Genomic DNA, 14199 nt, shown 5'->3' with positions numbered 1-14199 from the left:
ACTCTGATTCCCATGAGCAGTCCCTTTAGTGGGGTCAGCCAAGATACTGTCAAAATGTGCCAGCTTTTACATTCTCCAGAGTTCTTTATTGGGTTAAGTGATACAAAAATGTGGTGAAGAGGGAGATGCCCACATCAGTTGAAAAGAAAAGAACACTGCTCTGGGATGTTGTCCTTTTAATTTAGAAAAACATGGAGAATGTCAGTGCTTTTAGACTTTCAGGAAGAAGCAATGAGATGATGCAGGAGGGAAACAGCTAGCTTTCTCTTCTCCTTCTTTTTATAATCCCCCTTCCCAGTCTGAACCTTGCCTGCAGCATCAATCTCTTGCCTTTGGAGTGCCAATCTGGGAATATACTAAGTGGCTATTTGTGTGCAGTTCGCTCTCCCGATTTCCAGTCGGGACACAGATGACTCCTTTCAAGATGCAATCAAAGCCCAGCAGATCAGTGTTTGTGAAATATATACCAGGCCTATGCTACAGAGGTGGAAAATCAGTGTAGAAGACACACACATATTTAGACATTTAGGGAACAAAAAGACGTCAACTTGACAAAACCAGTTTGGCAGTTCCTCACTGAAGAACTGGATGATTTCATCTTGTGCAGTTTTGTGTTGAAAGAGGGGGAAATGGGATTGGGAAAGCATATTTCAACCTACGAAGGAAAATTCATCAAAGTATACAAAAAGTATACATTGGGGAGCCCCCGATTATGCAGTAGGTTAAACCGCTGAGCTGCTGAACTTGCTGACCGAAAGGTCGGTGGTTCGAATCCGGGGAGCGGAGTGAGCTCCCATTGCTAGCCCCAGCATCTGCCAAGTTAGCAGTTTGAAAACATGTAAATGTGAGTAGATCAATAGGTACTGCTTCAGCAGGAAGGTAATGGCACTCCATGCAGTCATGCTGGCCACGTGACCTTGGAGGTGTTTATGGACAACGCCGGCTCTTCGGCTTAGAAATGGAGATGAGCACCAACTCCCAGAGTCAGACACGACTAGATTTAATGTCAGGGGAAAACCTTTAACTTTACTATACAAAAAGTAGGTTTAACATTAGGCTGGATAAACAGAAATTGGCTTATCTTTCCCATACAATTCCCATATTATTGCTTGCCAACCTATTGTTTGTGATTATAATATCAAAACAGACAGCATCTCATAATGGATTGAAATATGAGTCTTGGATATTAACTGAGTCAAAAATCTTACTTGCATTTGCACTGCACCATATTGGAAAGAAGGTGTGAACTCACTTGATCTAATATGGTCAGTCCTTGCTTGATTTAGGGTCGGATCAACTGAAATGTCCGTGCTCAAGGGGCAGGCATCTGTGTGTTTATGTCTAAAGTGTTTGGAGCCCCAAAAGTCCCAGTGTCGGGAATCATGCCCTCCAGACATTGTTGGACTACAACTCCCATTAGCCATAGCCAGCATAGTCAAATTTCAGAAATACTAGGAGTCACAGTATAACATTTGGAGGGCCAGATAATTCCTATCCCTGGTGTAAACATTGGCTCATCTGCATATTCACAGAAAAATATTTTAAGAGGGTCCCTAAGATTTTTTTTTTAAAAAACTCTTCCATCTGATTATTTACCATCAATTTTTGGTTATTATTTAAAGGAATAGGATTAAAATATCATGGTAATAAATGACTAATAAGACGGGAGAATTTTAAAAGCAGTTTCAGGACCCTTCCAATACTTTTGTGTGAGCTGCACCTGTGTATGTGCAGGTGAGCTCATGTTTACACCATTCCTAATATTGGTTAGAATGTTTGCATCGTTTTTAATGTTCTAACATCTGACAAAACACTGCCATTAAACTAATTGCCTTCCCATTTTCTCTTGCAGTAATCAGTACAACACTGCTGGATTTGAAATAAAAGTGCCCTTCTGTTGTCTGCATCATGCAAATAAACCATATAGACTTGAATAGTTCCCTCCTGTTTTTTTACTCATGTGCAGTCCTTGCTATTGTTACCAGCCAGCTATTTTATTCCTCTGGCATTTGAAGCTAAGGCTACTGGGAATAATATGGGCAAAATGAGTGCTTTTGCTTTGTTAATAAAAGCTAATTGAATTTCCATGTAAACATTGCGCATCAAATATATTTATATTCAGTGCAGTCTCTTTTCAGGAAACATAATCCTGGCTTTTCATCATTCTCTAAATGTTTACCTTCATAAACAAGTGTGAATCTTAAGCTTAATCATGCATGTGGATGACATTTTGTATGACTTAACATTGTGAGGTCCAATTTCAGGGAACACCAGGACTGGTTTTGGAAAATTGATTTCCGACTAGTGGAAGGATGCAAAGATTATAATAGTAGGGAAGGTGAGAGAATCAGTCCTTAACTAAACTGAGGAAATAATTTAATCTCCTGGTAGGTTGAAACTGTAGGGTCATGCTTCAGATTGCTTGTGTGTTTGTTTATGTTTATTGATCTTGTGTTGCTGTGGGACAGTAGCTCTACTTTGAGTTTTTCGGGTCAGATTTCAGGGCAAAAAGACAGTTTCCTATTGTTTAGTGAGAAAGTGATATGTCAATATTGTTATAACATTCACTAGCAGAGAGGAATTCTAAGAGCATTGCTACTGGGTTTGCTTTCCTTTGGATCAAGGAGCCTTAGAAACCCAAGAAGTCTTGGTAATATTGGCTTAGGTTTTAAAAAAAAGTAATTCTAGTATTCTAGTAGTGTTGATATTCTGCACACAGTTTGGGGAAAAAATAATCTTTAGGACTTTATGCTAGTGATAGGGGTTATGGGAGTTTAAACTTCCTGAAGTAACTTTTCCTAGCTCTAATTCTACACCAGGCTGTGCATCCCATACTACCCTGAACTGATCTTGTTGATTTTGAAGCTAAAGAGGGCTAGGCCAGGTTGGTATTTGAACGGGGACCCATCAGATAATATTTTCAAAAATCTCCAGATAAGTTTAGGAAAGAATCCTTCCTGATATTCTAGAGCAGTGGTTCTCAACCTGTGGGTCCCCAGATGTTTTGGCTTTCAACTCCCAGAAATCCTAACAGCTGGTAAACTGGCTGGGATTTCTAGGAGTTGTAGGCCAAAACACCTGGGGACACACAGGTTGAGAACCATTGCTCTAGAGAGCCACTTCTGAAAGCCAGAGTTGGAAGTATTGAATTAGAAGGATCTACTGTGAAAACAATTTTTATATTCCTGGGCTCAACATTTTGTTCAGTTTCACCAGTTAGGAGCTCTGCATCTTTCCTTGCTCCTTTGCTGATAGTAGTGGCATTTTGTAAGTGAAACCCAAGACAAAACTTCTCTCTGGTGTGCATTTCTTATCTTATCTTTCCTACATGGCTCTGACAAGTAGCTCTGAAGAATATTCAAGATACTCACAACCTTGTGCAACCATCTGTGCTCATTTGCTGTTGAAATATCAATCCACTTTAACAAAGGAAAGGTTAGCCAGTAGCCAGAACAATATATTGCCTCTGACATCACAGTAAGAGAAGAAAAATGGGAGTGTGGGTGGGTTAATATTTTCTCGTTTCTGAGGGCAGGAGAGCATCTTAGGAGAAACATAGGGCAGTTGCTGAAAAGGGCAGCTCTGTGTATCAAAATTTCTGTTACTCTTCTGCAGCATTTGCATGGCGCAGCAAAGTTCCCTGTACTAATACTGAAATTGAGCAATTTAGGGCAGTCACGGATAATGAGATCCGGACTGCGGATAGCGAAACCCCCACCACGGATACTGAAACCCGTTAAGTGGAGAACCGGGTTGCCTGTGGATCCGTGCTTGTCGAGATGAAGTTATAATCCAAAGTTCCCTAATCAAGAAGTCTTATCAGTTGAAGAAGAAGCCACCGAGGTATTTTATTCAGTCCAGCTGGAAAGGATGACAGCTCGCAGTAAGCCGTAGAAAGAAGCCAACAGGACTGATACAGGGAAAAGCATACATTTTTATACAATGGAATCTTTTCTCTTTTCAGCGCATGCCTAGCCAAGCCGGCTCTGTGCTGATTGGTGGAGCCATGTTGATGTCACGACTAGCTGGGAAATATTCCCTCTGTGAGGCGGGACTGTGGCACCTGCCAACCAATCAGAAAGTGTTCCCTGCTTCAACTGCAGATTTCTGCTCTCCAGTGGCTGACCGGGGGGTGGGGGGTGGGGGGCAGGATGACTGGTAGGACAAAAGTTTCCAAGAGGATTACGTTGTCTCTGTTGGAATCACAGACGCCTTAAAGGGCCAGACTTAAAAGTGACTTCAAAACAGAGTTTATTGAAACAAAAGGAAAAGGATGCAGGGATACTTAAATGCAGTTCCACTGGTCAAAACTCAAAAACCCAAACCAGACCTGGTCCAAAAGGTAAACAGAAATGTAATCCAGAGTAACTGCAAAGAGTAACAAGTCAAACAAAGCGCTCTAAGGCAAAACAAAAAGGCACAGTACACAAATGGTTAACAAAGGGAGTTGCAAGAAGAGAAGCTCGTCAGCCAAAGTCCAAGGTCGAAGTAGGAGGGATCCAAAACAGCGTTGCTCCAGAAGCAGCGTCTATAGCCAAACCGGTTCAGGACCAAACTGCAGATCCGAGTCCAACGCCGAACATGAAACAGGCAGCAGCAAGACTACAAGAAACTTTCCCAATACACAGCACCCAGCACACAAACGCACATCAACAGTCTCTCTTTCAAGACAAACAAAGCGGGGCCATCATATATTTATATGGATGTTTTAACTTAATTAATTTTAATTATTACTATTGTTGAATGTAATTGTAATTGTTTTATATACTTGTTTATACTGGGTTGTAAGCCGCCCTGAGTCCCTCCCTAGCAGAGGCGGTTCAACCACCAGGCCAACTAGGCAGTTGCCTGTGGCGCCATCTTGTTGGGAGCGCCATCGAGGGAAATCCTGTCTCCTGCGGCCTGCCTCCGCAAGATATTGAACTGTTTTTTCTGTTGATTTGTTGTAAAAGATGATGTTTTAGTGCTTAATTTGTAAAATCATAATGTAATTTGATGTTTAATAGGCTTTTCCATAGTCCCTCTTTATTATCAAACATTTTCGCTTATCCAAAGCTTTTATTTTTCAGTGATTGGTTGGGGGGGGGGGGGCAAAATTCTGTTTGCTTAGACTTGAAAAATACCTAGGGCCGGCTCTGCTCCCTAGGGGGTGAGAAGGCTGGGATATAAATCTTGCAATAAATAAATAAAATAAAATCAGGTCCCCGATGTTTGTGGGATTGTTCCTTTGTGTTATTTGTGACCCATTAAGGCAGGTCGGACACCTGCGGTGACCACGTCCATTGTAGTCCATACCAAGATATTGTCTAAAGTGATAGGATTATGGAATCCCTTCCTGGGAAATGACATCTTGGGAAGACGGGGCATGACCTCCCGGTATCAGGGCAGAAGTGCCAGGTGATTAATGTTCCTATTATGTCCAGGTGGCTGCACAAAGGACAGGCGGCCTAGTATCAGGGTCCAGTTGTCTCTTGCAAAGCCAGGTTTATGGAGCAGAGATGGTGCGTGCTTGGATCTATTGTTGTTGGGCCATGACCAGGAAAACTGCTAAAGGGAATTCCAGAATCATGAGGTGCTGGCGAAAGGTCACCTGGATCTTGATCGGTGTCTTGGTCTCCAAAAAGTTTATATGAAATAAAAAAAATATGGCATGAATACCATCATATTTGATATATCTGTTTCCCCACTGCCCCTTGCACACCGTTGTGAAACGTAGTGCTACGATATCAGAACCTCAAGCCTTTGACCTTGAGTAGACTGAAATGGGGACATACGAGGATTGATTATTCACTGCTTTAATGCTTTAATTGAAGATAGACAGTTTTCCACAGGCATTACTGCGTTTTATAAATTTTAACAATTTATTATGTAATGTTATGTGCATTCGTTGTGGTTGTGATTTTTTGTTGTTACTGTTTTTACACTTATGTATTTTTATTTTATGTGCAGCACTCTGGAGTGCTTTTTTGAGCTGCCCCGAGTTTCTGGTGGCGGGGTATAAATAAAAATTATTATTATTATTGTTATTGTTATTTAACAGTTGTACTGTTGTTTGTAGGTAAAGGTAAAGGTTTTTGCCTGACATTAAGTCTAGTTCGGGTGTGGTGCTCATCTCCATTTCTCAGTCAAAGAGCCGGCATTGTCTGTAGATGCCTCCAAGGTCATGTGGCTGGCATGACTGTGTGGAGCGCCGTTACCTTCCCGCCGGAGTGGTATCTATTGATCTACTCACATTTACATGTTTTCGAACTGCTAGGTTGGCAGAAGCTGGGGCTAACAGCAGGGGCTCACCCTGCTCCCCGGATTCGAACCACTTGCCTTTCGTTCAGCAAGTTCAGCAACTCAGCGGTTAAATCCGCTGTGCCACTGGGGTTGTTTATTTATTTATTTCTCACATTTATATCCCGCCCTTCTCACCCGAAGGGACTCAGGGTGGCTTACAACAGTGGCAACAATTAGATGCCCATACAAACCACTATAAAACAGCACATAAAACAATTAAAACTATTAAAATACATTTTGAATTAAAAATATACATTTCAAACATAAAATCAGATCCGTTCTTCCTCATGCTTTGCCTATAGTTCAGTTGTTTAGTTGTTTGTACTAAGCTGAAAAACTCAGTTTGAGAGTTCCCATTTTTGTGGTGCTCCTGTGCTTCCCTGAAGACAAACTGGCTTCCATTTGGATATCATTGGACTCTAACTATCATCAGGCTTGGCTAATGTAACAAAATGGGATTTCGAACCCAACACCATTTGGATAGCGCAGGGTTTCTTGTGTCTGTGTATTAGCATGCAATTCTCTGGTCATGAAAGGATAATTGAGCTTTGATGATCAGTCCATTTGTTGATCTTTCTATTCAGTTCCTCAGCAGGTTTAAGAAGCGCTGGCATTGTTCCATTGTGACTTGCATGCATTCCAATAAGGCTGATTACCTGGCAATGAATCATTAAAGACTCAATATCCAGCAGAGCTTGATGTCCTGTTATTAACTAGCAACAGTGTTCACAGCTGCCCAGAGATGCATTGCATTGAATTTTTGCTCTCAGTGCAGGAGTGCCCCCTGCAGGACAGGTAGGCACATTGCAGCAGGGATGACACACACCTACCAAGTCTTAGGCCCCATCTACACTGCCATATAATGAACTACATTAAGTGTAGACTCATGTAATGAGAGAAGCCTCCCACAAGGATGGTAAAAAACATCAAAACATCCGGGCATCCCCTGGGCAACGTCCTTGCAGACAGCCAATTCTCTCACACCAGAAGCAACTCAGGTTGCTCCTGACACGAAAAAACAAAAACAAAAACTGGATTATGAGTCTACACTTTCATATAATCCAAGTCAACCTGCATTATAATGGCAGCGTAGATGGGGCCTTAGACAACTGGCTTTCCGTTCTGTTTGAACAGCAGTGCCAAACATCAACAACAAAAATTGATGAATGGGAACCAAATATGATTTGGGCTATTCTAGTCAGACCGAGGCAAAGATGTATTTCATACCAGTTTGAAAGCTTGCTCAATTTTCAGAGTTTTGTTCCCCACTCAGTTGACTATGGAGCAATGCAGAAGTTGCTAAGATCAGACTGAAAAGATTTAAAGGAGGGCAGGAAAAATGTCATTGTGGAAGCTTTGAGTAGGAATCAGGAAGGAAGTATAAATTGCATCTGTATAATAAATGGTTTTATAAATGCTTGCTCTGTTTTTACTCCATGGGGTTAGGGTAGCATTCAGACCCCTAAGCTCTATGAGGTAAATCACAATGTGAATGTTGCAGTTAATCACCTTAATTAGCATTGGAAAGGTTCATCTCCTGGCTATTTCTGCCTGGGGGCTATATAGTAGCCAGGAGATGAAGATTTCCAATGCTAATTAAGATGATTAACTGCAACATTCACACTGGCTTTCCAACTGACATAGAGTTCTTCTCACACCCTGGACTTTCCACAGATATATATTAACCTTCAATGCTTAGTTTCTCCATACCTCACAACCTCTGAGGATGCCTGCCATAGATGTGGGCGAAATGTCAGGAGAGAATACTTCTGGAACATGGCCATGCAGACTGGAAAACATACAACAACCCTGTGATCCCGGCCATGAAAGCCTTCGACAACACAGTATAAGAATATTCTTTTTTAGGTCTCTCTGTGTCTATATGGAGAGAATCAATTGCGAGAAGAATATGGGGTGCTGTTAAGCTCATGCATAGTTGCCCTGTTTGAGACTATTCCCATGCTTGTTTGGGAATAAGAAAGTGGACCCCTTGTTTGCTACCTATTTGGTCTAGCATCATATCTAATTTTATCCCTAGACTGGCCTTCAAATAGCTTTGCCTCACATGTCTTCTGCCATTTCTCCTTCAGGAGAATGTGATATTCTTCGTGAAAAAGTCCTTCCTGGATGCTGATAATCCCTCTGTCCTCCAACTAAACTAACACTGTGTTTCTGATGAAGAAGTGAACGTTCTTATCCCTAGGATCAATTGGGAATTCTTCTTCCTTCCAGATGTTGTGGGACTCCATCTCCCAATACTGTATTCCTCATCATTAACCTGATTGCTGGGAGTTTCAGTTAAAGGTGTCCGGAAGGCTTCATGATTCCTTATCATGCTTTAGTGCAGTTCTCAATCTGTGGGCCTACAACTCCCAGAAATCCCAGCCAGTTTACTAGCTGTTAGGATTTCTGGGAGCTGAAGGCCACAGGCTGAGAACCACTGTAAGTTTAGTGTGACTCTTTTGGATAACACAAATTTTCCTAGTGCTTTTCAGATTCAGTATTTGCATAGGCTGGCTGTACACCTGCCCTATGTCCCAGAATCTGAACCCAGATTATCTGCTTTGAACTGGATTATTTGAGTCTACAATGCCAGAAAATCTGGGAGAAACAGATAATCTGGGATCAGATCCTGGGATATTGGGCAGTGTAGATCCAGCCATAGTCTGTGACTAACTGGGAATGCATCTACACTGTAGAATTAAAGCACATTGACACTACTTTAACTGTCTTGACTCAATGCTATTGAATCATGGTACAGTAGAGTCTCACTTATCCAACACTCGCTTATCCAACATTCTGGATTATCCAACACATTTTTGTAGTCGATGTTTTCAATAAATCGTGATATTTTGGTGCTAAATTCGTAAATACAGTAATTACTACATAGCACTACTTCGTATTGAACTACTTTTTCTGTCAAATTTGTTGTATAACATGATGTTTTGGTGCTTAATTTGTAAAATCATAACCTAATTTGATGTTTAATACGCTTTTCCTTAATCCCTCCTTATTATCCAACATATTCACTTATCCAACGTTCTGCCGGCCCATTTATGTTGGATAAGTGAGACTCTACTGTAGTTGTTTTACATGTTATTCTCTGGCAAAGAGTGCTAGTACCTCATCAAACTACAATTCCCAGGATTCCATAGTATTGACTCATAGCAGTTAAAGTGGTTTCAGACTACATTAATTCTACAGTGTAGATATACATGTAGCTGTTCAGCCTGAGTCAGCTTTGGGAAGGAAGAACAGATTGCAGGGCAATTTCTATAACAATGGCTATTTCTTTAGGCAGAGCTATTTGAGGCAGGTAAATGTGTAGTGTTAGTCTCATTCCTCGCCCACACTAAATTTCTTCTGCAGCCCCCTTTCTACCTAAGTGAAATTCTTTCTCTTGAAATTGGTTTTTGCCCACAGAAGTGGCCATTACATTTTAAAGATTTGCACCTACAGCGTGTATATACAATGCTACTTGGTTATGTATGCATTTATTTGATACCTTTATAAATGATGTTCTCTGCCTACCTGCTGCCTAAGGTGATGCAAAATAAAATTTAATGTTAGAATTGATGGAAGAGTTGAACTTAATGTAAAACCAAGAAACGCAGTAACAAAAAAGCCTCTCTCCCACATTTTAATGGGAATGGCATTAAAGTGAATGTGCAAAGGGATTTTGTAGTGCCTTCAAGACTAACAGAAAGAATGTTAGTATTGGGCTTTTGCTGACTAGTTCTGCTTCCTTAGTTGCAAGGACTCAAGCACCTCTGAATAACAGATCTTTATAGGCAGGCTTGAATAGCCATCTATCAGGGCCGGTTTGTAATGGAGGCCCTTGAAGCCACTGCTTCGGGCGCAGCCCTTGCTGGGCGCTTTTGCGGCGGTGGAGGCGGCGGCAACCATTGGGTCGCTCGCCGCGGAACAAGGAAGTCCTTGCTATTCTCACGAGATTTCATGAGATTTCTGTAAGATCTCACAGAAATCTTGCGAAATCTCGCGAGAATAGCAAGGACTTCCTTGTTCCGCGGTGAGCGACCCAATGGTCGCCGCCGCCGGTAAGTTGGGGGGAGGGCGTAATTTCGGCGGCCATAGGTTTGCGTACATAGTGAAAAAACCTAGGGCTGCTGCTGCCATCTATATATATATAAATGTAATGTTCATTTTACTATGGAGTAAACAACTAAACCACTGAACCAAATCACACCAAATTTGGCCACAAAAGACATAGTCATCCAAAATATGTCTTTCAAACAAAACAAAAGAACCTAGAAAAATTGTCCAAATTACAGAGGATGAGGAAGAGCCTTTCTCCCCCTAGCTGCCAGTTAGAAAGGTAGGCTCTGCTCCCTTTAGCTCCCCCCCCCCCGCTGCCTTTAGGCCCCTCCTAAAGACTATTCAGTGCTATTCAAGCTGGCCAAACAATGATTCCCCTACAAAGGAAGTAGCCAGGCTTCACAGCGGCTCTTTGATTGAGGGTTCTACTCCAGCTACTCCAGAAAATGGCCAGGCTTTGAGGCTGCAAGGCTATTCATTGCTATTCCACCTGGCCAGCAAATGATTCCCATAAGCCACAGCAAGGCGTGGTTGAGCAAAGCTAGTAGAAATGCAAAACTTGTGGGTTTGGTGATGGGCTGACTAATTCAGTTTTTGAAATGGTTATTGTGTGTGTGTGTGTGGGGGGGGGGGGGATGAATACAGGAGTGAGGATGTTGCCTAATGCCAATGGAAGGAGATAATCAGATGAATGGTGGAGGGAGTTACTGCAGAAAAACTCTCAAATGGGGCTCTCATGGGGCTAAGGTAATGTAGTGGATCTGGAAATGACCATCTCTGATCAAACCACTCTTAATGGATTTGAGTTTGTGGAGATATTCCAGTTCTGCTGCTTCTTTTTCCATTCTTCTTTTGCAGTTGTTTGTTGTTCAAGGACAGCTGTTTGAAGGTCAGAGTTGGAATGGACAGGAAGACGGAAGTGTCCTGCAGCTCCTTTTTTGTTTATTCCCAATGCCTGGTGTATGCCCATTTCTCCTCTGGTGCAGAGACTGGCCTGCTTGCCAAATGTAGAGTGCTCAAACTAAAGTTAATATGCTGGAAGCAGAGTAAGCAACATTAATAGTCTGGCAGAACAGAAAGCCTTTGCTACCATGCACAATAACAGAGCATACAATTTTGCTTCTTATGTCATGGAATTCCAGATTTGTGGTGTTGCTGTAGAAAAGGCCCTATCTTGCATTTTGCACCAATTGAGCCTCTTTAAGTCATGAGATGCACAGCATGGTCTTTAGATTGTACAGTCCTACTATCATAAATATTATGGCCTGGGTTCACTATTTTTCTATTAGCTCAATTGCAGAGGAAACCAGGTTTGGAAAAGTTTCTTTTTTTGGATTGTCGTTCCCAGATTCTGTTTTGGGAGTTGTAGCCTGAGAAGGCAATCTTTTTAAAATTCTAATATGATTGGGTTGGCCAATGTCACAAAATTCTGCCCCCACCTCTTTACTGATTCTCACCATGTGTTTGTTTGTTTGTTTGTTTTGCAGGTTGCGCTACATGGTGAAACAACTGGAGACAGGAGAAGTGAATATCGATGAGTTGAAGAAGAATTTGGAATATACTGCTTCGTTGTTGGAAGCAGTATACATTGATGAAACCAGGTGAGGCCAGGTGCCTTGGGTGGCAAGCTATGAATCGCCTCTAGTCTCAGTTAAGGAGGCATGCAAGAAAAAAGTGTTGCTGTAACCATGAATGTTGCTGTAACCATGAGATGCAGAGTTTGAGGAGACTGCTATGGTCTTTCAAAAGAAGATCGGAAAACTTCAAAGATAACAAAGAAATTAATTTTTTTACAGGAACTTGCAAGATGAGAAACTTTTTTTAACATTGTAGCTGCTTCAAATTTATTTTTGAGTGCTAAATACGAAAAACATAAAGAAAAAGTTGTACCACACTCAATTCTCAACAAATGTCATCATGAGTTTCAATACTAAATTCATCCAATTATATATTATAACAAGAAAACATCAAGTTGTGAAAAAATGGTTGGGAATCACCCTGGACTACTCAAGTCTAAATGTAGTTAGATAGATGATAGAGTTAGATTGAGGGAATCCTTTCTCTGTTTCCAAAGCATGCCTAGACAGGCTTTACTGTGTTTCACTCTATCCTGTGTACGTCACATCCCTTACTTTGAAGTTAGTAGAAATGTGAATCTCTAGGGACAGTAACTTCCCGTTGGTCAGAATGTCTTTTATGGCCCCAATAAACTGGACCATGAGGTTGGAACCATTTTGGTTCAGTCTCTTCTCCCTTTGTTCTTCTAGCTAACAATACGTCTTGCCATCCCTCCTGGCAGGATGTGACTATTTAGAAGTTTGTTATTTTTCCTTTCTTATTTTTCCTTAGAAACCAGTCTAGAGTAGACTAGACATCTCCCAAGCCTTTCTATCTACAATGGAGTTCTTTTTACCTAAATAAATACTTTTGAACTTTTATTGAGACTCTGCAGTCTATTGCAATCCTAAATGGTCAAAGGCTTCTCTTTGCTTGCCCCGTGTAAGTAACTGCTGCATTTGAAAGCTTTGCTTTTGCTACTCTGCTGATTTTGGTGGAATCTCCCCCAGAGAGGGTTAAATTGAGTCTAACCGCTCAGAGATTACCACAACAAAAATCACACATGAGAGAGCAAATCTGAGGTCATTTTTGGATTTAGAATGAAATTTTCTTATAAAAACCAGCATATATTTCTTTTAAAAAAGCTTTTACTTTTTCAGGTCTGTGAAATTATTGCATTCATTTTCGGTATTTCTCGCACTGACATTTTTCTTGTCTGTCTTTTTCCTCTTTGTGGTTCTATTCCTGTTCCAGGCAGATTCTGGACACGGAAGATGAGCTGCAGGAGATCAAGTCAGACGCGGTCCCCTCGGAGGTGCGGGACTGGTTGGCCTCTACTTTCACCCAGCAGACCCGTGCCAAGGGACGCCGCTCTGAGGAGAAGCCCAAGTTCCGCAGCATCGTCCATGCCGTCCAAGCTGGCATCTTTGTGGAAAGGTCAGGATCTCACTCTCTTCCTTGGGATGACTATGGATTGTAGTGAAGGATTTCATGTGCAGCTCTCTCTAGGTCTCTTTGTAATCTTAGCAGTAATTTTCGCATTAGCTCCTGGGAGGCTGCTTATATCCAGCTTTAAGAAGGTTGGTTGCAATCTGTCCATGGGGATCAAGGAGGTGTCACCATGGGCAGGTAATCTAAATTTCTCAAAACATCCTAACTAGTTGTTATCTACATTGCAGGATGTTCCGTCGGACGTATACGGCTGTGGGACCCAATTATTCTCAGTCAGTCATCAACTGCCTGAAGGTAACAAAACTTCTGGAGAGTGAAAGTGGTTCTTAGCTTACAGCCTGATTGGAAATGATGGGATCTTCCATTCTTTACTATTGATGGTTAGGACCACTGGTAATTTTGGTCCAACAACAACAGAAGAACCGCATAATCCCCAAATTACAAAGTATACGTGTTCTTACTTGTTGAGATCATATTCAATCCCAAGTGGATGAATCTAGATTTGCATCCTGAGCTCTATTTTCTCTCCTTGCAAGGACCCTTTATTGTCTTTCCAGATTTTCTGAAGGGTTATATTTATTATTTTCATTCATTAAAATATTTATATCCCACTCTATATCACTTGCTGTCAGGGCAATATTTTAGTAAACGGTTATAAAATAATTTAGAGTACTAAAGCTTTAAAACAGTCTGATGCATGTTACAGAACTGAACAAGTGAAATACATTAAAACAGTTTAAAACCATATACTAGGGCAGATATGTTCAAAAACTCGCTCCCAAAGGCTTTGTTTAAAAATGATGCATTTTAACTAGGTGCAAAAATGAAGTTAGCATAGGCACCAATTAGGCC

General features: G+C 41.3%; 1 protein-coding gene across 4 annotated transcripts in view; it reads left to right on the top strand.

The window, feature by feature from the left end:
• Positions 1 to 14199, top strand: part of pde1b (phosphodiesterase 1B) — a 178587-nt gene that overhangs the window by 139210 nt on the left and 25178 nt on the right. For all 4 annotated transcript variants that reach the window (XM_062971065.1, XM_016995783.2, XM_008116423.3 and 1 more), the window contains exons 3-5: positions 11826 to 11939; positions 13150 to 13332; positions 13575 to 13641. In XM_062971065.1, coding sequence (XP_062827135.1) covers positions 11826 to 11939; positions 13150 to 13332; positions 13575 to 13641 — 364 coding nt within the window. The remainder of the gene's footprint in view (positions 1 to 11825; positions 11940 to 13149; positions 13333 to 13574; positions 13642 to 14199) is intronic.

This window comes from Anolis carolinensis, chromosome 2 (assembly GCF_035594765.1).
Source record: "Anolis carolinensis isolate JA03-04 chromosome 2, rAnoCar3.1.pri, whole genome shotgun sequence".
Classification (NCBI taxonomy): domain Eukaryota; kingdom Metazoa; phylum Chordata; class Lepidosauria; order Squamata; family Dactyloidae; genus Anolis; species Anolis carolinensis.
This window is presented reverse-complemented; position numbering and strand designations above follow the sequence as displayed.